This window comes from Tachysurus vachellii, chromosome 15, assembly GCF_030014155.1.
Source record: "Tachysurus vachellii isolate PV-2020 chromosome 15, HZAU_Pvac_v1, whole genome shotgun sequence".
In the NCBI taxonomy this organism is placed as follows: Eukaryota; Metazoa; Chordata; class Actinopteri; order Siluriformes; family Bagridae; genus Tachysurus; species Tachysurus vachellii.
This window is the reverse complement of record NC_083474.1, coordinates 8,031,667-8,052,811: the sequence shown is the minus strand read 5'-3', so window position 1 is coordinate 8,052,811 and position 21,145 is coordinate 8,031,667. Positions and strand designations below refer to the sequence as shown.

The window sequence follows — 21,145 nt, the reverse complement described above, 5'->3', positions numbered from 1 at the left end:
CTTTTCTGGTCACCACAATTGGTTATTGGAGTTAATGTATCCTTACTATCAGATAAATCCAGCCGGCCATTTTCTGCTCATCTATCTCACCAACAAGGTGTTTCAGTTTCACACTACTGCTGTTCACTAGATGTTTTTTCTTTATTGCACTATTATGAGTAAATTTAAAAATTGTTGTGTTTACAAATTACCTAAAAATCATTAGTTATGTAAATAATTAAAGGCGTCTATCTGGCACCAACAATTATACCAAGGCCAAAATCACTGAGGTCACATGTTTTCCTATTCTTACAGTTGATTTGAATATTTCCCAAAATTGCTGTCATCATTTTGTCTGTAAATCATTTTACTTAAATCATGCCACAGATTTGGCTGATTAGATACAGTAATGTTATGATGTGACTTCAGCCACAGATCTTCCTGATATGTAGTGCTCTGAGAGTGTACAGTTTCACACACCCAAATGTCTCTGAATGTTGCTTAAACAGTATGATGCTTAAATACAGAGATTTATTTGTGTATTTCACTGTGATAGGAGTAACTTTGTACTTGCTTCTTTATAGGAACATTCTTGGGCCTATATGGTGCTGTATCTGAGTCTGACTGTAATCCATGTGTGCCTGGATTTTTCTGCCCTCATTGGGGCCAGATCTCTGTAGAGCTTCTTTGCCCAGAGGGCTGGATCTGTCCTGCAGGCTCTGCAACTGGACATGAACCTGGTAGGCTGTTAACACAATGCCTTAATATTAATCTCAAGTAGTTACTAAAACGTGTAGGCATAAAAAAGTTTATACCATTTGTTAACAGCAAGAAAATATGTATGCCAAACTGACACCTGTTTTAATGTATTTTTTATTTGCAATGCGATGTGGTCAGGTCAACAGTGCCCGCTCGGTCATTCCTGTCCCTATGGTAGTACTAAGCCTACCATCTGTCCCCCTGGAACATATCAGTCTCAACCAGCTCAGCCATCCTGCCAGACATGTCCAAAAGGTGAAGGCAATACGTCAGTGTCATGCTATATCAGGAACATGTATGCATGCAGAATTTGTCCTAAAGATCTGTCCGTTCCTGCTACAGGTTTTTACTGCCAGGAAGGTGCATCTTCTCCTATGCCCTGTCCAGCAGGAACAGTGAGTCAAGTTGACGGGTTGCAGTCTTTGCTGGACTGCTCCCTTTGCCCTCCAGGATTTTACTGCAATATTAGTGCCCTGACTGCTCCCTCAGGACCCTGTTCTGCTGGTCAGTGTCACTTCTTGTTAGTTTTATTGTTTTTTTCTCAGTCAGAGCTTGTTGCCACAAATTGCTTTCTGATCCATTTTCCTAAAGGCCACTTCTGTTCATCTGGAGCCACAGAACCTAGGCCTGTCTCACAAATATATGGAGACATCTGTCCAGCAGGGTATTACTGCCCTAAACAAAGCAGTGCTCCTTTACCCTGTCCTGTTGGCCACTTCCTGCAAGATAAAGGAGCATCCTCTTATACATTATGCTCCCCGTGCCCTCCAGGCAGGTACTGCATTGCATTAGGCTCCTCTCAACCATCAGGTAGGCAGATTTCAAACAAATTTACACCTCTACACCTACTGAAACTACATATGCTCTTTTATTTAGCTTGTAAGTATTACAGTATTACAGCTGGGGTAAAGCTATTTTAGACAAGTAGAGAATCTAGCTTGAAATAATTATCTTGGCATTGTTGTGTATCACAGGTCACTTTGACATTTAACAGCACCCTTCATGTAAAGAAGCAAATGTGTTTGCAAATGTGTATTAAATAAAGAATGCATGCAATAATTTTAATCTCTCACTCCTATCTATATTGAAGAAACTAATAAACATTTCCTTTAACAAAGTTCAATCTTATGCTCATTGTCCACATTATTCAGAAATCTGAGACTACGAACCTGGCCTTTTTCCTTTATCTTTGGTTGAGTCTGTGCCAATTATAGCTTCTGATGTGGTCTTCTGCTGTTGTAGCTCATCCACCTCAGAGTTTGATTTATTGTGCATACTTTGATGCTTTTTCTGCTCATCCCAGTTGTAAAGAGTGATTATTTGAGTTTAAACAGGCCAATTATCATTTCAAACCAGTCTAGTTAATCACTTCTATTTTATCTTGAACAATGTTGAATGCCTAAACTCTAGGGTCTGTTGAATATGAAAATCCCAGAAGATCTGCAGTTTCTGAAATACTTAAATACCAGTCCATCTGGTACCAACTAAGCCCCAGTCACAGAGATTAAACTTTTTCTTCAAATTTAACTGAAGCGATTGACCTGTACCTGCAGGTTTTATGCATTCTGATTCTGCCAAATGCATCTTTAAAATAAAGTAACCTAGATTATTAAATAGTACATAAGAAAACATTTCTCTTTGGTAAAAATTGTATCACATTAGTTTTATTGGTTCCAGGTTTTTGCTCTCCTGGACACTACTGTATCGGTGGTGCGGATACTGCAGCACCAAAGGCCACAGCCATTCAGCTGACCTGCTTCTGTGACCTCTTGCCAGACTCCAGCTACTCTGAGTATTATCTCTGTGCTCAGAGATACAACACTACCTGCACAGCTCTTAGCACAGGTATACTGTTGTGCCTTGAACAAAAGCATCAAAAGTACGTGCTTTTGTTAAAGCACAACCAATTTATGTGTTTCTTTCTACAGAAAGTGAAATAAGAAACTGCATGAGTGTAATCTCCAGGCTTTCCTTAGATATAGCTCTGACTGAACGTAATTCAGAAACAGCCATGGACGTCACACAAGCTCTATGCACTGACTTCAAAGGAGATATTTGCCCTATAGGTAAAGACGCTGCTTTTTTTTATATCTGCATTTATGCAGTGTGCTTTATAAACTTTAATTACTGATCATAAAATATTTAGTGAAGTCTATGAGTAATTAGAAAGTGACAGAGTGTGGGTGGCTATGGCTCTATATTCCACTGATTAGATTTGCAAGGACTGGAGAGAATTCATGTATATGACATTGTTGTTTTACTACTTTTTTAAAATGTTGTACATGTGCTGCGCAGGTTTTTACTGCCCTATGGGATCGTCTTTGCCTCAGCTTTGTGATGCAGGCTTTCACTGTAATCAAACTGGCCTTCAGGCACCTGCTGGTTTTTGTCCTGCTGCTTTTTACTGCCCAAAAGGCTCCTCGGATCCTTATGCTACACCCTGTCCTCCTGGACATTACTGTCCCAGAGGCACAGTTTTACCTCTGCCCTGCCTGCTAGGCACATTGAGAAGTAAGATAATGCATTTTTCTTGCTGTAATCTTTAGGGATATTTCAAATCAATATCTATAAACACTCAAATTGTATAGTAAGTGTACTCACTGAAATCTAATCAAATAATTTAAAGAAGGCTTAATATTATTAAACTGCTAAACTGTACGTCAAAGTGATTCTTGTATTACGTTAAAACTCCCAAAGCTGTGTTATTTAACAGATCTCTTTGTGGTTTTGTGCTTCATATATTTTGTTTCTGTGTGCATCTTAGGCTCTGCTGGAGCAGCTAACATAGAGGATTGTCTTATCTGTCCAGCTGGATATTTCTGTGGCCAGAAAGGTCTAACGAAGCCCAGTGGATTGTGCTCTGAGGGATATTACTGCCCTGTAGGACAGAACTCATCTCAGCCTCCAGAGCATAAATGTAGAGCAGGTCATTACTGTGAACAGGTGAAAACCTTACACAATCTAAATAGGTACAGCATGTTTTTTTAAGTTGTATTCATTACCATTATTAAGTTATACATTTTTAGGGAAGTATGAGTGGTAAAGCATGCCCTATGGGCAGCTACCAGCCCAGGAAGGGGCAACAGAAATGTGAGATGTGCCCTGCTGGTTTCTTCTGCCCTCGAGAAGGTAAGTGAAATTCCTTAACAGAAATTTCTAAATGTTTAGACAATGTAACACCAAAGGAAGTAGGTAGTCACAAATAATATCAAATATCATTCAAATTAAATCCCAAAAAATTAAATCCCAAAAAATTAAATCAAGTCCAACCAAAGTGGAACTGAATTTATCTTAACTGAACTTAAGATTATCATTTATATTAACTTGTATTTTTGTTTTTTATTATAGAAATATTTTTGTGTAATATTTATATTCCATTTTCTAGCACATATGCTCAAATATAATTTTTTTTCCCTAGGTGTGACACACCCAGTCCCATGCAAGCCAGGGTTTTATTGTCCTGCTTGGTCTGTAATTGAACAGCCATGTCCAGCGGGGACTTATGGAAATCAGTCTGGCTTAACTGATTTATCTGAGTGTACTTTGTGCGATCCAGGCACATACTGTGCAGGAGCAGGTAGAGAATACTGTAGGTAAAGAATGTAAAGGTCATCAGAGTCCTCTGCTAGAGGGTTTTACACATTTGTGTCTGCTTAGGTAACATTTCGCCCACTGGTCTGTGTACGGCTGGTTTCTTGTGTTTCGGAGGAGCTTCTGTGCCATCTCCTAAAGACAATGTGACAGGAATGCAATGCCCACCTGGATTCTACTGTCTCACTGGAGGATTTACTGCAACACCCTGCCCTAAAGGCACATTTAGGTACACTTGGCTTTGTATAAAATGACAGAAAATTATACACATATTTATGCCTAAATAATTCTTTCCTGGGAATGGGAATTCCTTGAGGTCCCAAAATAAATTTTTGTTCAGATGAGAATTTCAATATATCCTAAACACAACAGGACATCGGTTCAAAGCCTAAACCAAAGTTGACTAAAGTTCTGTTTAAAAATAAATAAAAGAACGATGTTAAAGACTTGAAAAACATTTTGAAGAATATAACAAATGAAATCTTAAAGCTATATACTAGCTATACAAAAACCTAGGAAAAGTTATATCGGTAAATTGATGCATTAGTATAAGTACGCTAGCATGCTATTTGGCTATTTCTTATACAAAATTAAAGAACTTAATGAGAAGCTTAAGTGGCTGGGATAAATATAATTTCTTTATCGTCTTCATTTTGGTCCTCTAGGTGTTTGAAACTTTTATACTTGTCTTTAGTGAGATAAAATTTTTAGATTACATGTCTTTTGTAATCTCTTTTTAAGAAGACAGCATCACTATCTGTATCTGATTAATGCTTCAGATATCTGTATCTGTATTTAGATTTAAAAGTGGGTGTGGCCTAAACCTGAAGTTTTCTGATTGTTTACATGCTAGTATTTTTATTTAAATTTTATATATATATATATATATATATATATATATATATATATATATATATATATATATATATATATATATATATATAAACTCTACCATTTCTGAATCATCAGCTACCTCACTTGAGTTCATAAATGCTCTCTATTATAGACATGCACTTTATTATTTTTGTTTGTACTACAGCTTGCATTTTTTGTAGTTCTATTTCTATTTCTATGTCCAAAATTATAAACAAAATTGTAGCCTAATATAACACCAAGTGACCCCGATGATGCAGTATCTAAGGATTACTCAGTGAATGCTGTACTGTAAATACATTGTGTAGTGCCACACTTTGTTTTTCTCATGTGCTTCTAATCTAATCAAGAAGAAACCTCCTGCTTTGTGCTCAGATATGTCAAGTGAATAATCTGCTTCTGTAACCTTGATTAGCTGATTTTGTCTATAGTATGCAGAGAGGATTGACAGAACTAGGGCAGTGCCAGAGTTGCTCCCCAGGCTTCTATTGTTCAAAAGCAGGCCTGACTGCAGTTAGCGGACCTTGCCTCCCAGGTTAGATGTGTGAAATGTATCCTTTGTTTGTTTATTTATTTATTTATTTATTTATTTATTTATTCATTGCTTTTATAAGGTGGCAGAATTAAATAGGCCTCTTTTGATTTTGCCAGGTTTTTACTGCAGTGAGGGATCACCTAGTGCAGCCCCTGTGTCTGCTGAGTTTGGTGATATTTGTACTCCAGGTCATTACTGTGAGAGAGGCAGTTCTGTGCCCACACCCTGCCCAGTGGGCACTCACCTTTCTGAGAAAGGTGGAAAGGGTGCAGATGACTGCATGCCCTGCCCTGATGGTAATGCTTCATTATAACTTTGACTTCAATTGAAGTTGTAAAAGCGATAACAGACACTAATTAGTTTAACACTTTGAGTTATTTGGTGCAGACTTTCTTCATTTCTGCATGTGATTCATCTTCAGGGCTGTTCCAGGATCAGAAAGGCCAAAAAGAGTGTAAACCCTGTCCTCCTGGATTCCACTGCCCCTCTTCCACCCAGAAATTTAATGTCAGCAGCACTCCACTGATCTGTCCAGAGGGCTATTACTGTCCTAATGAAACACAGATGGCCCAGCCTGTCCCTTGCCCGAGAGGTACATACAGTAATACTCGAGGCCTTACATCACCAGGTAATACATTAATTAAACAATGACAAGTACATAATTAAAAATGATACAAGTACACATATAATGGATATAATACTGTACATGGTAGCATTTAGTCATAATATCCCCCTAAAATAAAATCAATACATCAGACTCTAATTTATTTAATAAACGTTTGGGGCATTTCTGCCTAAAAGTGCAAAATGCATGAAGGTGTGTTTAAATTGTAGATACTTCTTTTTCTTCTTCTTCTTCTTCTTCTTCTACAATTATTTCATTGTAGCCTCAAAGTGACCTCGGGAACAGAGCTTGCATGCTGTAATCAATAAAGCCAAATGGTAGTTTTAGACAAATTAATCTATTTATAAATTATTGATAATGAAAAATAATGCTGTATAAAATAATCACATATGACAATATTTTAGCCAAGTTGGTTTAATTTTACGTACACTGTACATTCACAATGAGATTCTGTGAAAACCTTTTCATTTAATTATTTTTTTTATTTTTATCATCGCAATGCATTCTCACATATAGACACTTGTTTTATATTAGTATCATTGAGCAGCTTGTTTTATATCGCAGACAACTCAGTTAAGCATAAATGTTCTTAATTCTAACTGAAAAAACAAATAGAAAAATGCACTGCTTTATGAGCAGAACATGTTTGTGCATTGAAGGTACAGTAAAAGGATCCTTTGTGTACTTTTGGCATTTCATTTTTGTCTGTTTTTGTGTTTAGATGAGTGCCTTGTCTGTCCACTGGGCTATTTCTGTGGTGAGCTTGGACTTGTCCAGCCCTCTGGGCCCTGTGCCCCTGGATTCCTCTGCTTTTTGCGATCCACAGTTCCCAACCCCACTGACAACAACACAGGAGCGCTTTGTCCACCAGGAGCATACTGTCAGCTGGGAGTCAGATCTGGTACTGGTCAGAATGTCCAAAACATTTTGCATAACAATGAGAACATTGTACTGAAATCAACATTCTAAAGAGACTTTGTAATGCCAGAAAGACTAGAAAATGTTTCATTGCTGTGCCTTCCAGGTGACTGTTCTCCAGGGTACTACTGTGACTGGGGATCTAGTAGCCCAGAGCAGAGGCTATGCCCCACAGGCTTTTATTGCCTTGCAGGTACAGACAAACCCATTGCCTGTGGCCCAGGGACATTCAGCTCAGTCATGGGGAACAGTGACAGAGAGAATTGTGAACCATGCCCAGCAGGCTACTTTTGCAAGGGTGGGTTTTCCATATTTTTATGTAATATTAATGTTACAGTATTATTTTTACAGCATCATTAAATATGTATTTACAATATAGGAGATGGAGTGGTGGTCCCAGTTGCTTGTCCACAGGGGTTTTATTGCCCCCTTGGAACTGTGTTAGGCACAGAGTTTCCCTGCCCTCAAGGAACAGTGCAATCTCTAATTGGAGCCTCTACCGAAGCTGACTGCTTACCATGCCCTTCAGGTTACATGTCTATTCTAATCTAGTATCTCATAGTATGTATTTCAGAGATAAGCAGATCAATATGGCTCCATATTTATATTTTTATAGGTATGTTCTGTGCCCTACCTGGGCTTTCTGAGCCTACCGGGCAATGTCATGAAGGCTACTATTGTCTTTCAGGAGCCATTAGCCCTAATGCTACTGGATACAAGGTATATTTAATATTATGTTCATGCACATTAAAATTAAGCTTGTGGAGATTTGTCTTTTATTTCTTATTTTAAAGAAAAAGAGTAATAGTGAGAGGACCTAAATATTTTGGGGCTGTGTTTAGTACTAAGTATCAAGGATGTACCGATACCACCAATTTTCTCTTCCGATCCGATACCAGCGTTTGCCAGTATCGGCCGATACTGATACTGATTCGATATCTGTGTTCTTTTCTACCTTTAAAACTAAAGAATGTATAGTTATTAAGATTTATTTGTTTCTGGCAAAGAAATACAAAAATGCCCATTACTGGATGAAAAATGAAAACACAAGAAACCTTAAAAAAGTATTAATGCAGTAGCAAACAGTACTTTTAACAGTGGTATAACAATCTAAACCATATACAGTATACTGCAATTATTAACTTAAATTACTTTTCTGAAGAAAAGGCAATATTTTAAAGTGAATCTTAAATTAGAACTCTTGAAACACACTGCAAAATGTGTAAAACAGTAAACCTTGCACCCAAATGAGCGACATGTTTAACGCGCTGAGGTTAATGGAAAGGGCGCCTGCTAAACTTGCCTGTCTGTCGCAGGCGTTTGTGCAACATATTTCCTATAAAATTTATTATATTTATTTTTATTATATAAAAGTTTTGGAGTTTCATTTATTAGAACATTCCTCAAGCAGAACGGATTAGACTGGTGGCGCTCTGAACAGTAATATACAAAAAAGACGGTAGAGACGGTAAAAGTAGGTGGGTTCAATATTATTGGTCTTAAAAAGTGGGTGGGTCCTGTCCCACCCACATATAATGGTTTCGACGCCCATGACCACGGGTATCGAATTTGGATCGGTCACACACCACCGATACCCGATCCACTCAAAATGCTTGGATCTGCACCGATACCGATCCAAAATATCGGATCGGTACATCCCTACTAAGTGTACAAGTTTAAAAAAAGCCCAGTTTTAATTACTTTTCTAACTCACCCAATGTTTCTCTCTTTTTTCGAAGATGAACTCTACTGGTAATAACATGTGCCCTCCTGGTCACTACTGCCCTGCTGGCACTGGCTACCCTCTTCCATGTCCTCCTGGCACATTCTCAAGCTCACCAGGGTTAAGCATGGTGGAGAAGTGCCAATCCTGCCCGCCAGGCTACTTTTGTGATCAGCCTGCAATGACCAATGCCTTTGAAGCTTTACTCTGTGATGCTGGGTAATATTTCAGTGTAGTATGAGCTGTAAAAGGATGTCTGACCAAAATACACCCACATTCATTTAAGTCTGTCATTCTCTATGCACTTTTCTGCTACTAATGGATGTGGGTTTCCCATAATGCTCCAGCCATTATTTTGTTCCCTTACTATACTTTGAAATGGAAGCTGCCTATACACTGTAAATTATAAAGATTACAGCTGAACAGCAATGCATTTCATCGAGACATACATATGCTAAGGGAACATTAACTTTTTTTTTCATAATGTAGCTTTGCATTGCATTTTTGCAAAATGAAAATATTATGAGAGTTCCCTCGGCATGCTAAAGGGTGAAATTTCTCTAAAAGTGTAAAGGAGAGCAAAAGTCACTGCATTTTCCAAGTGTTTAAAGATTTTTTTCCTTAAATATAAGTGATCGACAAACAATTCATCTTATTAGCAGTTGCATGTTGTACAAGATGTTTTTTCTTGCTTAGGTATGTATGCCTTGGAGGCAGTCGCAGTGCTCGCCCCGTTGATGAACTGCAGGGTTATATCTGTCCTATAGGCTATAGTTGTCCAATTGGTACCTCAGTGGAAATGCCATGTGATCCTGGCACTTATAGCAGTGCCCCTGGAGCTGCTCGATGTCTTTCTTGTCCATCTGGTAGCATGTGTCCTTCATCAGCTACTAAAGATCCCACCTCATGCCCTAAAGGTTTCTTGAGTTCTCTACTGAAATATGAATTTCAGTAATTCAAAAATATTGTTATTATTTTACTATGTACTTAACTATCCAACAAGGACTAAGTTTACAAAAAAAAATCTAATTTGAGTAAAATATTTGATGTGTTGTTCGGCATGCGTATACTGTTTCATACCTTTTTTTAATACACCAGGTCATTTTTGTCCATCTGGCACCGCTTTGGCATTGCCATGCCCTATTGGTACTCTGGGCCAAGTTACCAGGGCTCAATCTGAGTCTGAGTGTGTGCCCTGTCCGCCTGGCTTCTACTGCAGTGTACCTGGAACCTCTCAGCCACAAGGTCTCTTTACTTTCCCACACTCCTCATTTCTCACAACTTGCTGCCAAATGATATCTTGGTATACTTTATTTAGACAATATTAGAAAATGAATGAAATTACCCAAATGTTTATTTTGTGTTTCTATAGGCCAATGCCAAGCAGGATATTTTTGCCAAATTGGTTCGTCAGACCCTGCTCCCCTTAACACCTCCAGCATTATGAGGAATGGTCCCTGCCCACAAGGCCACTTTTGCCCCTTGGGAACCCTCACACCCCTGCCCTGCCCTGCAGGCAGCATTCGCAATCTCATTGGTGTGTAAATTCTCATCAGTAGCAGCTCTCAAGTCAAATTTGAAAATCAAAATTTTGACCTTTCTCCTCTGACCAACATCTCATTATATTCTAAAGTTATCAGTAAAATAACTGCATTGATTAACAAACTTGACTACTTGTAAGTTAGCAAATATACGTTTGTAAATAATGGCTCTCCAGAAAGTTGTCAGTGTTCCAGCTGGGTCATGGCACCACGTTGTTTGAAATGTGGCAATGATGAGAAGTAGGTAAACAAGACATAGGTGTTAATCTTCAGACCCGTTATGTTTATTTACCTTATATAAAGAATCTTCATCAACAAAATTATCAACAGAAGCATCACTTTAGAAAGGTTTTACCAGCTACAATGGAATTAAAACTACAGAGTAAACAGATTTAGTATATGTAGGAGGAGAAGTTGTTAAAAATGACTGAAGTTTTGATTGAGCTATACCACAAGAGAAATGTGAGCGTTAACAAAAGGTTGAAAAATCCATGACAAACACAGATGAAAATGAACACAGACTTATACAATAATTGAATAGGTAAATACTCCAAAACAAAATAATAAAAGGAAATACTTCATTCAACAGGTGGCTATTCCATAGACAGTTGTCTCCCCTGTCCAGCAGGGCACTACTGCGCCAGTGAGGGTCTTAATGCTCCCAGTGGACTCTGTTCTGCAGGCTTCTACTGCCCTGCTGATTTCTCCTCTACTACTCCCCATGCCTTCATATGCCCCAAGGTTAAACCTGTGTTTTCATCTTGTTCCTCTCTCACATCAATCAGATCTTAATGAATACTCTGACAAGCTGCATCCTTTCAGGGTCACTATTGTCCCGCGGGATCTCCTGTGGCCTTGCCATGTCCCACAGGACAATATCAGCCCAACCCAGGCTCAGAGATCTGTATCCCATGCCGCCCAGGCTACTATTGCGAGGCAACCATTGCAGGAGACCCCTCCCCATGTCCTCCTCACTCCTACTGCCCAGCAGGTATGCACCAGAGACACAGATAACATAAATAATACTAATACCTTACATATATGGTGTTCTGCACAGTATGACTTATAAATATTATAACTATACTTAATATAGACAGCAAAGTAAAATAGAATAGTTGGGTATGTCTGTGCAGTGATATGCACTAAGTATAGAATTCTAAAAGCAAAAACAAAATACAGCTCAGAAATACACAGGCAAATATACACCAACATTTACTAGACAAAAAAAATGAACAAAATCAAATAGCGGACACTAGACATAAGGACAAGCATCAAACTATTAATGAAATGAACAAAAAACAATATTGTGACATCTGGACAGTAGAAAAATGCTGGAAACACTTATATAAGTCTTATATATGAGAACAAATGTTAGCATTTACTCTTCTAATTTGTTTTGCATTTGTCTATTTGTTCGTTACATTGGCATGCAATGGTTTCTTCAAATCAAATCTGGAAATTGAGAAGGTCATTATAGTCTTGTTTTTGTTGTTGTTGTTGTTGTTGTTGTTATTGCCTTGTTTCAGTTTATTTCCAAATTTCATTTCATCTGAAATTCTATATTTTAGACATGATAAAAAGTATATTTCGCTTTTTAATACAGTTTTCACTAGGAACACAAAAAATTTAGCACTTCAATAAAGGTTACCTGATAAATGTCCACTGAAACTACCATGAGAATAAAACAGAAACCAGCTTTGTTTTAATATTGCCTTTTATTGGACACTAGACAAGTCTTATGCAAGATAAATTAAAGGAATGATTTGGCACATATTCATTAAGAAAATCTGCAATGTATTCAGTTTGATTGTATTATCAGAATGTGATCTTGTAATGGCACAATTTTTGTATAATGTGATGTATATCTGCAGGCACTATGGTTCCTCATCCATGCCCCAATGGCACATACACTCCTCCAGATGTCAGAGGTCTGCAGAATGAGAGAGAATGCCTGGCATGCCCACCAGGAAAATTCTGCAGGTTATCTCCTAAACCTAGCAGCAGTCTGTGTTTACAGAATAATGTGTCTTTTTTTTTGTGTAGCAATTTTAGAATGAACATAATGGAAAAACCTTGTTTTAGGGGTGGTCAGATAAGAGGCCTATGTGCAGCGGGGTATGTGTGTATCTCAGGCAGCACAGATTTCATGCCACAGGGCACAGTCATGGGCAACATAAGCCAGTGTGTTTGGGGAGTCCAGTGTGCCAGTCCCTGTCCTGCTGGTAGGTCATTCAGCATTCAGAAATTAAACTAAGTGCACTCAGTATGTGCCATTATGTAATCACATTTGTATTGGTAGGCTTCTACTGCCCAAAGGGCACCGAGACGCCTCAGTCCTGCCCTGTTAACACCATAAAGGAAACCCCTGGAGGTAGCAGCATACATGACTGCCTTCCCTGTCCACCAAAACACTGGTGCAAAGAGGGTAAAAGAAATCCTCAAAATGTTTAACATTCTGTAGTTAAGAGATACATAAAATATATATTGAAAAAGTACTTTGTAAACTGGAATGTATACAAATATCATCAAACACTTTACCCTAACCCCACATGCAGGAGATCCTGAGCTCTACATGTGTCCTGAAGGTCATTACTGTGATGGTATAATTGATTATGAGTCTGAGGGAAGGCCTGGACCAAGAAAGTGTCCTCAGTTCACCTACAGACCTACCTCTGGTGCAGGAAGCAAAGGAGACTGTCTTCAGTGTCCAGCTGGAACTTTCTGCAATGCTACAGGTCGGATATTCAATTACTTCAGTATAACTTCTTCGAAATATTAAGCTATAGAAAAGATTGAAGTCGCATTTATCCATATTAGATATTTAGATAATTGGATAAATCCACTGTATTATAAATTTGCACTGTGAATATCATCACTGGGGGGCACGGTGGCTTAGTGGTTAGCACGTTCGCCTCACACCTCCAGGGTCGGGGTTCGATTCCTGCCTCCACCTTGTGTGTGTGGAGTTTGCATGTTCTCCCCGTGCCTCGGGGGTTTCCTCCGGGTACTCCGGTTTCCTCCCCCGGTCCAAAGACATGCATGGTAGGTTGATTGGCATCTCTGGAAAATTGTCCCTAGTGTGTGTGTGAGTGCGTGAGTGAATGAGTGTGTGTGTGTGTGTGTGTGTGTGTGCCCTGCGATGGGTTGGCACTCCATCCAGGGTGTATCCTGCCTTGATGCCCCGATGACGCCTGAGATAGGCACAGGCTCCCCGTGACCCGAGGAAGTTCGGATAAGCGGTAGAAGATGAATGAATATCATCACTTTATCACATTATTCACTGCATATGTGTTAGATTTCTTTTTTTACTATGGGTCTGTTCCTAGTATTTACAGTAGCAGCTTATAAAATAGCACTTGATCTAGCACATCCTATTTTGTTTATTTTTTTACTGTGCACTGACAGTTGGAATTAAGGTCATGAAATCATGTGGGCATGGGATGTAGGCTATTTTATTATACATTGTGTTTGCTATAATAAAGTGTGCATCTGCTACGCTTACAACTCACTTTAAGTATTGTTCATAAATTTGGTCTTGGAAATAGTTAATGTCCCTGATTTAGGTGCTGTCTCCACAGAATGCTCCGTGTATTACAACAAACAAAATAAAAAAATATTAATTAAAAAAATTATAAATTTTATGGGTATTGTAGCTTAATACTTCTGCTCACTTGATTCAATAATCACAGAATAAAATGGTTAGATTAGGTTCAAGATCAGTATTACACATAACTATGATATGCCTCGGTTTCTATTCCACACTATATGCATAACTCTCATATAGCTTCTACCTAGCACTTACATCTAGTGTTACATCAGAGATCAGTACCTTTGTATTGGTATGAATTTTGGTATTATATCCTAATTTCTTGCTCATAACTTAGCATCCCCTTATTTTGTTTTAGGTCTGACTGATTTTTCCAGCTTCCTCTGCCCACCTGGTTATTGGTGCAGTGGAACAGGCTTGCCAGTTCTCTGTCCCGCTGGCACCTTTAGAACCCAACCAGGGGCAAATGCTTTCAGCCAATGCCAACTCTGCACTGCTGGTACATATTGTCCTGACCCTCGCCTCACAGGTCAGCCTAACGTTGTAGGAATTCCTTGCAGAGCTTCTTACCAGTGCCCTATAGGTGGGTTTTATATAAATGTGTTTTATATTATGTGTATATAAAGTCTTTATACACTATTTGTATATAAGTAATAATCTACAATGAAGTAAAGTCTTCTAACAGGATCAGTGGTGGAGGTCTTGTGCAGAGCAGGTTCATATTGCAGGCCACAAACTGGAGAACCCACTCCATGCCCTGCAGGATATCACTGCCCTGAAGGCTCACACATTTACAACACACCTCAGCAAATGTATACAAAATAAAAATGCTTTTAATAAATATAAAATTTTAAAAGTACAACATTTTGTATTCACGTTTTGTATTTACTTACTTTGGCAGGTGTAGATACCCATTTTACTGCCCAGCTAACTCCTCAAACATGCTGTTGTGTGGTGGTGGCTTTATGCCCCGTAATGCCAGTAGCCTAAGAATCTCTCAGGAGAGCAGCTGCATAATGTGTGAGGCAGGAACCTACCGGTCCAGTGGCTCTCCTCATCTCCGCTGTCTTGCATGCCCCCCAGGCTACCACTGCCCTCCAGGTAAGTCATGTAGTCTACAGTTGTAAGGATTTTTTGACAAGTTTACAAATAAACTATGATGCAACCATACTTACTGTCCGTAAGTATAATGAATAATAATGACCTATTCCTCAGGCACTGATGACTACAGCAGTAAGCCATGTCCAGTTGGATATGTTTGTCCGTGGGGCTCAGCCAATCCTGTTGCATGCCCACCAGGCAGCTATAGCAACAGCACCAAGGCTGAGCTCATTGAGGAATGCCACCCTTGCCCTCCAGGCACATTCAACCATTTGTATGCTCAGAGAGCTTGTTTCCCATGTGGAAGCTCTTCTGTATCATCACAAGGTATCTACTGTATATTAATGGAAAACGTTAATAGCAGCAGATCATCTATTGTGTGCATTAACTCCCATTAAATGAAGTCCACATTGTGATGTTGAACAATGGTGTTTTTGTCTAGGGGCATCCTCATGCATCTGCATAGGCAAAAACAGGGCATTCCAGCACTCTGATGGCTCTTGTGTATGTAAAGCTGGTTATGTCTTCTACAATGAACTGGATTTCAAAAGTTCCAGTGCTGACAGTGCTCTTGACTGTCAACCTGAGGTAGGCAACTTAAAAGTCTTACTTAGAAATCAAGTGGTCTTGTTCAGTAAGTGTCGTTTTACCACTGTCCATCTAATTTGCGTAGGATACTCTGTTATTATTTAAAAAAAATTACAGATTTTGGATTAATCTTCATGGAGTTTATGGTTCACATATGGGCAGGAAATAAGGTATCATGTTATTCTCTAAATAAGATGCCTCTCTCTGAATTGGCAAGTACTGGAATAAAGCGGAAAAAAGCGGAAGTGTATATGTATAGTGTGCATCCAATATAGATTGCAAGACACTATAAAATAGTCATCTGAAAATCTGCATTATTTTATAAATCGGTAATGAAAGATATGATGAAAGTGTGTGGTTCCTAAAGGTGAGCAAACGCTGTGGAACTGGACAAGTGAGACTGGCTTCCTTACAAGACTGTGTTAGTCCTTCTAAATACTCATGCAATATTACTTGTGGACCTCATGGTGGGAGTCTGGATGCAAGCTTGGGCATGTAAGTTCACAAAATATGTCCTAGGTTAACGATGTTAGATTATATCTGGTCAGAACAAGTGAATGAGCTTGCAGAAGTGAATAAGATGTATGGGTTTAGACATACTTTTACAGAATTAACTCTAATGCATGTGAAACATTGCAAAGGAGTCTATTCTCTGTTTCCCTACAGTTGTCACTGTGAGATGTATGTCTCTGTGGAGGAGCTGTGTAACTCCTCATGCTTGTCTGCACTTCCTGTACTATCTGCCAGGCTTGCTCCAAATGGACAGCTGGTGCTCAGGATCAAAGCGGCAGATGAGAGCAAAATCTGGAGCAGAGTGAGTGTTGTTTGCATGTGTGTATATTCTATGCTATTTTTTCTTTCCCTAACAGTGCCAACTTACCAAATACATATTGATAGCCAAGATTTTCGTTTTTGTCCTCGTTGTGAGATTTATTGTTTCTCTTTTTAGAATATGATGAATGTACTGGGGCCTGACAGGCATATCAGCAGCATTGGAAAGATCCACTTTGTCCAGTTTTCTCCAGATGGAGTGTTTGGTTGGATTTTAAAGGATCCTGTACTTATTGACACTTTTTTATCTGGTATCCCAAATAAATTTTTATAACCCGGTTTTATTATTTCATATATGCATCTTAAACATTTATTATTTGTGTTCTTGAACATGAGAGAAGAAATATAGTACTATAGACCGGTAAAAACATTAGATTCTGTTTGGAAGCTTAAGGGATTTTATATCTCTTGACAGAACCATTTGAAATTCTTGATGGACATCCAAGGAAGCGAAGAGACGCACATGAGTTAGGATTACTGATCTCAGGGCCTTTGCCTCGCATTTCCAACCCCATAGCCTGCCTTTCCCCCAATGACATGCTCATATTTCAGCTTACCATCAACTACACAGGTAGGGTATTTTTAGAGACAATTTCTTCTTAAGTATTTATGAACGCTTGTATACATACTGTACAGTATATAGTGTGTAATGTCACTTTATTGATTATGAATACAGACCGACTCCTCAGCCATTTTCCAGTCTATCAAAAGAACCATCTGTTCAGCAGTAACCCTACTTGGGACTTTGGTGCATTCAGACAACTTGAACGCCTTGTTAAACATTCCAAATTTAATTCTACCAGGTACTGTATGATCACTCATACTGAACATCTTTCCATGTTTAAAACAGGTCATCTAAAAAACATAATTTATTATTTATTTATACTATTTATAATTTATATCATATTTTTCAGATTTGCACATGTATTCATGGATCCAGGGAAGTATGTGTTCCTGGATAATGCAGTACCAGACTGGAGCCTGATAGTTGTGGTGAAAGAGGAGGGGACTGAATGTGATCCTACTGCAGCTGCCTTCCAACCCACCTCTCCAGCACAACTGGTGCGACATGGGATTGTCAGACAACAGCGCCTCAACCTGATGCCTGACTGGGGCACCATTGGAGGTGTGTATGCATAGCATGGTCCAGAAAAATTATATTTGGAGTCATAGCCTCGGTATATGGAAACTAAATATTTGACCTAATATTGGCAGCAATGGCTCCAACACTGGAGTCTTGGTTTATATGTTGAGTGCTTTATGATATGCTGAGGTTTTTCATGGGCAAGGCAAAGCAGCATCATTGATACATTAATTGGCACAAAGTAAAAGGAGAGCTTATCATCACACCCATAAGTAAGCCTTCCACAAACAGTTCACAGTTGTCTAGAAGTGTTCTCTTCTCTGGAACTAAGAGACCCAAGGCTGTTTTGTCACTGAACTGCACCTATTCACAATGTAAGCGCCATTAATACATGCTTTGTCAAAGTTGACGAGAAAGAACTCTAGTGGCCTGTTCCTTAACCTCAACTGTATTAAAACCTGTATGGGCACCAGGCCCATAGCCAGGCTTTAATTAGTGGCAAGCCTTCTCAGAAGAGTGAAGGCTGCTACAGCAGAAAACATTTTGACCAACTCTGTTAATGCCTGTGGTTCAAGAATGGGCTGTAAGTGTAATAGTCAGGCAACCACATGATTTGCATTTCTGGAATTTGGTAGATGCTTTTATTTACAGCAACTTACATTTTTAAAACTGAGTAGTCAAAGGTTAAAGGCCTTGCTCGGGGGTCCAACAATGGCTAAATGGTGGTGCTGGGAACTCATTACCTTCCAGGCAGAAATTAAACATCTTAATCCCTGACCACTCTATAGTGATATAACCCAATTTATACGTTGTTGTATATCTTTATCTACAGGGGTATTGGCACTTTTGGTGATACTAATTATCGTGTTGACTCTGTCTGCTCTGCTGTTGAGACCTAATAGTGACAACCTCATTGCTAAAGGCAGACCTAAGCCTAAATGGCGCAGCTTGGGAGAACCTAATGTTCCTGTAGAATATGTTTACAATGGAGAGTGGTGAGTCAGCAGTCAAGGTAACTATATAACTCTGTGTTATTTGTGCACAATAAATGATGCATTTTTTGTTGTTCCTGTCCCACAGCATGGATAACACTCTACTTGGACTCAGGGGAGTGGGTGAGGGTGCAGAAGATGAAGAACCTGCTGTGTGCAAAGGTGACAAACTTACACCACTGAATTCATTTAATACAAACCATTGTCCAAATAAGGTTTAAGCTAATGATGGTATTCAAAACCTGTATTAAAACAACACTTAAAGGGCTCAAGAATCTATTCATGGAGCTGGAAGGCTTCAATGTGAAAACACTGTACGACAAATTAGAGGACCAGAATTTGCATCTGGCATCACAGCTGGCTAAGCATCGCAAAGATACACAGGAGTTCTACAGGAATATTTGCCAGCAGACTGACATATTGCGGGTGAGAGCCATGGGTTAATCTTTTATGCACAATATGAAAGTAATTTCATTTATTTTTGCCAATGCAATGAGTTTTAGTTCAGTTTCAGTATACTTTTTAGGATGTTTTAGAGAACATGGAGCCCTCAAAACTGAACCAGTGGAAGAAAATGATAGTCAGTAACGCACAAGCCAAGAAGGAATCATTTTCTGGTATGAATTGCAAGATTAATGCCTGATATGTGTGAGCTGATAAGAGGTCAGTAGACAGAATTTCAGTGTATGTGTATGTCACAGTGGAGTCATCCATGGGCTTGATGGAGGCTCTGTTGAAGTCTTTAGAGGCCGTGTTGTCTAGACTGAACCGAGAAGCCTGGAATCAACAAAAACAGCAACAAGAAAGCAGCGAGAGTCAAATCCACACCAGAAACACCCAGGTTATGGAAGATGGAATATAGAGTGTTTTCTATTGAATCTGATTTGCTTTATGCTTTCATTTCTAGCCAGTGTGTCTGTAACCCATTGTAGATTTCTTCAACTGACATGAGTGAACTGAAAGCACGATCTGAAACAGAAGCAGATTCTTCTGGCCCGGGTGGGAGGAAATGTTTCTCAGTTCCCCCTTTGAGCACAGCACCTTGTGTGAGTGAAGAGGATCTGGCCAAGCTGGTGGCACTCACACCTCTCACTAGAACTCTGCAGGACATACAGCAGTCTCTGCAAGAACTCAACCAAAAGTCCAGAGCTCAGGAAGATCCAAGTATGACGTTTTAGATTTTGTTCAGACTTGTGACTCAAATAAATGTTAGACTGTTAAACTTCTAAAATTATCTTATATTCTAAAATAGTCAAACATATATACATAAACAAACATATGGACCGGGAAAAGAAAAAACGGATAGACTTCATTTAAACACTTATTTAATAATAAAAATGGAATTAATATTAAAAAAAAAAAAAAATGGCAGTGTTGCCATGTTAACCACAATGTAAAATTGCGATCGATATGCATTTTTAAAAATCTGTATTTCTAACATGTTTTTTAACTAATGATATGAAGAAGTTTTAGACTATAAAATCTTGACGTTGATCGTGTCTTCCAGGTTCTTCTACAGCAATTCCAGATGACCTGGCAGAATGGACATCGGCACAGCTGATCCCTGTTGCTCTTGACAACCTTTCTCCGGTGCACTTTACAGTGTTCCTGTTTGGTTGCCATGTTGTACAGCTGCTGTGTCGAGTCTGCTCGTTCCCTCCTGTCATGCTGCTACTGGCTAAAGTTCTTCCAGTCACATGCACTGATTCTCTGCTGGCTTGCTGCAACAAAGAGTTTTACTATGACACATCCAACCAGATCCTTTATATCCTCGAGAGCAAGCTTCAAAATGCTGGCCAATTTATCTCAGTTCTTGTACACTCTATGGCCTACATTAGCTCAGGTGAGTATTTATATTACCAAATGTCCCATTGAACCAATTCATCACTTTTTACAATACACACAAACTCAAGATGACTCAATTCCACTTTTTCTTTTCTAAAGACATACTGATCCTAAAACCTAGAGAATCAGCCAATATCAATAAACCTCCAATAAAACTACTTATGTTTAATTTTTTTTAGATAAAATATTAAAATACTTTTTTTAGGCAAAAAGTTGTACATAAAAAAAGCAAGAAAAGTCAACAGCTTTTATTAATATTAAATTAACTCTTTCACACAAAAACACACAATCGATCCTACACTTTATGTACATATTTCTAGTTCCAAAATATTTTTTTCAAAATCAAACTTTTTCCTGTGTTATAGGATCGGGTCAAATCAATTTTTATTTTTTTAAAATCAAATCCAATTTTTAATGGTATTTTTGGGTACTGTTTCTAATACACATTTGAATACATTTTAAATATATGTCATTAACAATATAATTAAAATGTATGGAATTAAGAAAAACATTCATGATTTGGTATATTGACCATGTAACAGGGAATGATATACATAATATATATTAAAATCTAAATTACTACTTAATTTGCTACAAGTTCGTAAAGTGCAAA

General features: G+C 38.6%; 1 protein-coding gene across 1 annotated transcript in view; it reads left to right on the top strand.

Annotated features, from left to right (window-relative positions):
• The window catches only part of si:ch211-286b4.4 (zonadhesin), a 35,874-nt gene that overhangs the window by 12,534 nt on the left and 2,195 nt on the right, over positions 1 to 21,145 (top strand). Inside the window, exons 17-62 of the mRNA XM_060888899.1 lie at positions 564 to 719; positions 877 to 993; positions 1,081 to 1,242; positions 1,330 to 1,548; positions 2,416 to 2,583; positions 2,667 to 2,804; positions 3,034 to 3,249; positions 3,503 to 3,681; positions 3,765 to 3,867; positions 4,157 to 4,315; positions 4,396 to 4,558; positions 5,634 to 5,737; positions 5,854 to 6,033; positions 6,159 to 6,365; positions 7,084 to 7,263; positions 7,387 to 7,578; positions 7,660 to 7,809; positions 7,897 to 8,000; positions 9,020 to 9,222; positions 9,700 to 9,920; positions 10,102 to 10,248; positions 10,376 to 10,540; positions 11,134 to 11,285; positions 11,367 to 11,535; positions 12,416 to 12,524; positions 12,627 to 12,766; positions 12,844 to 12,969; positions 13,100 to 13,279; positions 14,450 to 14,674; positions 14,777 to 14,903; positions 14,993 to 15,192; positions 15,307 to 15,519; positions 15,635 to 15,780; positions 16,148 to 16,275; positions 16,447 to 16,594; positions 16,730 to 16,862; positions 17,027 to 17,182; positions 17,288 to 17,414; positions 17,526 to 17,737; positions 18,528 to 18,690; positions 18,776 to 18,849; positions 18,953 to 19,113; positions 19,214 to 19,304; positions 19,389 to 19,528; positions 19,620 to 19,851; positions 20,195 to 20,530. Coding sequence (XP_060744882.1) covers positions 564 to 719; positions 877 to 993; positions 1,081 to 1,242; positions 1,330 to 1,548; positions 2,416 to 2,583; positions 2,667 to 2,804; positions 3,034 to 3,249; positions 3,503 to 3,681; positions 3,765 to 3,867; positions 4,157 to 4,315; positions 4,396 to 4,558; positions 5,634 to 5,737; positions 5,854 to 6,033; positions 6,159 to 6,365; positions 7,084 to 7,263; positions 7,387 to 7,578; positions 7,660 to 7,809; positions 7,897 to 8,000; positions 9,020 to 9,222; positions 9,700 to 9,920; positions 10,102 to 10,248; positions 10,376 to 10,540; positions 11,134 to 11,285; positions 11,367 to 11,535; positions 12,416 to 12,524; positions 12,627 to 12,766; positions 12,844 to 12,969; positions 13,100 to 13,279; positions 14,450 to 14,674; positions 14,777 to 14,903; positions 14,993 to 15,192; positions 15,307 to 15,519; positions 15,635 to 15,780; positions 16,148 to 16,275; positions 16,447 to 16,594; positions 16,730 to 16,862; positions 17,027 to 17,182; positions 17,288 to 17,414; positions 17,526 to 17,737; positions 18,528 to 18,690; positions 18,776 to 18,849; positions 18,953 to 19,113; positions 19,214 to 19,304; positions 19,389 to 19,528; positions 19,620 to 19,851; positions 20,195 to 20,530 — 7,521 coding nt within the window. The remainder of the gene's footprint in view (positions 1 to 563; positions 720 to 876; positions 994 to 1,080; positions 1,243 to 1,329; positions 1,549 to 2,415; positions 2,584 to 2,666; positions 2,805 to 3,033; positions 3,250 to 3,502; positions 3,682 to 3,764; positions 3,868 to 4,156; positions 4,316 to 4,395; positions 4,559 to 5,633; positions 5,738 to 5,853; positions 6,034 to 6,158; positions 6,366 to 7,083; positions 7,264 to 7,386; positions 7,579 to 7,659; positions 7,810 to 7,896; positions 8,001 to 9,019; positions 9,223 to 9,699; positions 9,921 to 10,101; positions 10,249 to 10,375; positions 10,541 to 11,133; positions 11,286 to 11,366; positions 11,536 to 12,415; positions 12,525 to 12,626; positions 12,767 to 12,843; positions 12,970 to 13,099; positions 13,280 to 14,449; positions 14,675 to 14,776; positions 14,904 to 14,992; positions 15,193 to 15,306; positions 15,520 to 15,634; positions 15,781 to 16,147; positions 16,276 to 16,446; positions 16,595 to 16,729; positions 16,863 to 17,026; positions 17,183 to 17,287; positions 17,415 to 17,525; positions 17,738 to 18,527; positions 18,691 to 18,775; positions 18,850 to 18,952; positions 19,114 to 19,213; positions 19,305 to 19,388; positions 19,529 to 19,619; positions 19,852 to 20,194; positions 20,531 to 21,145) is intronic.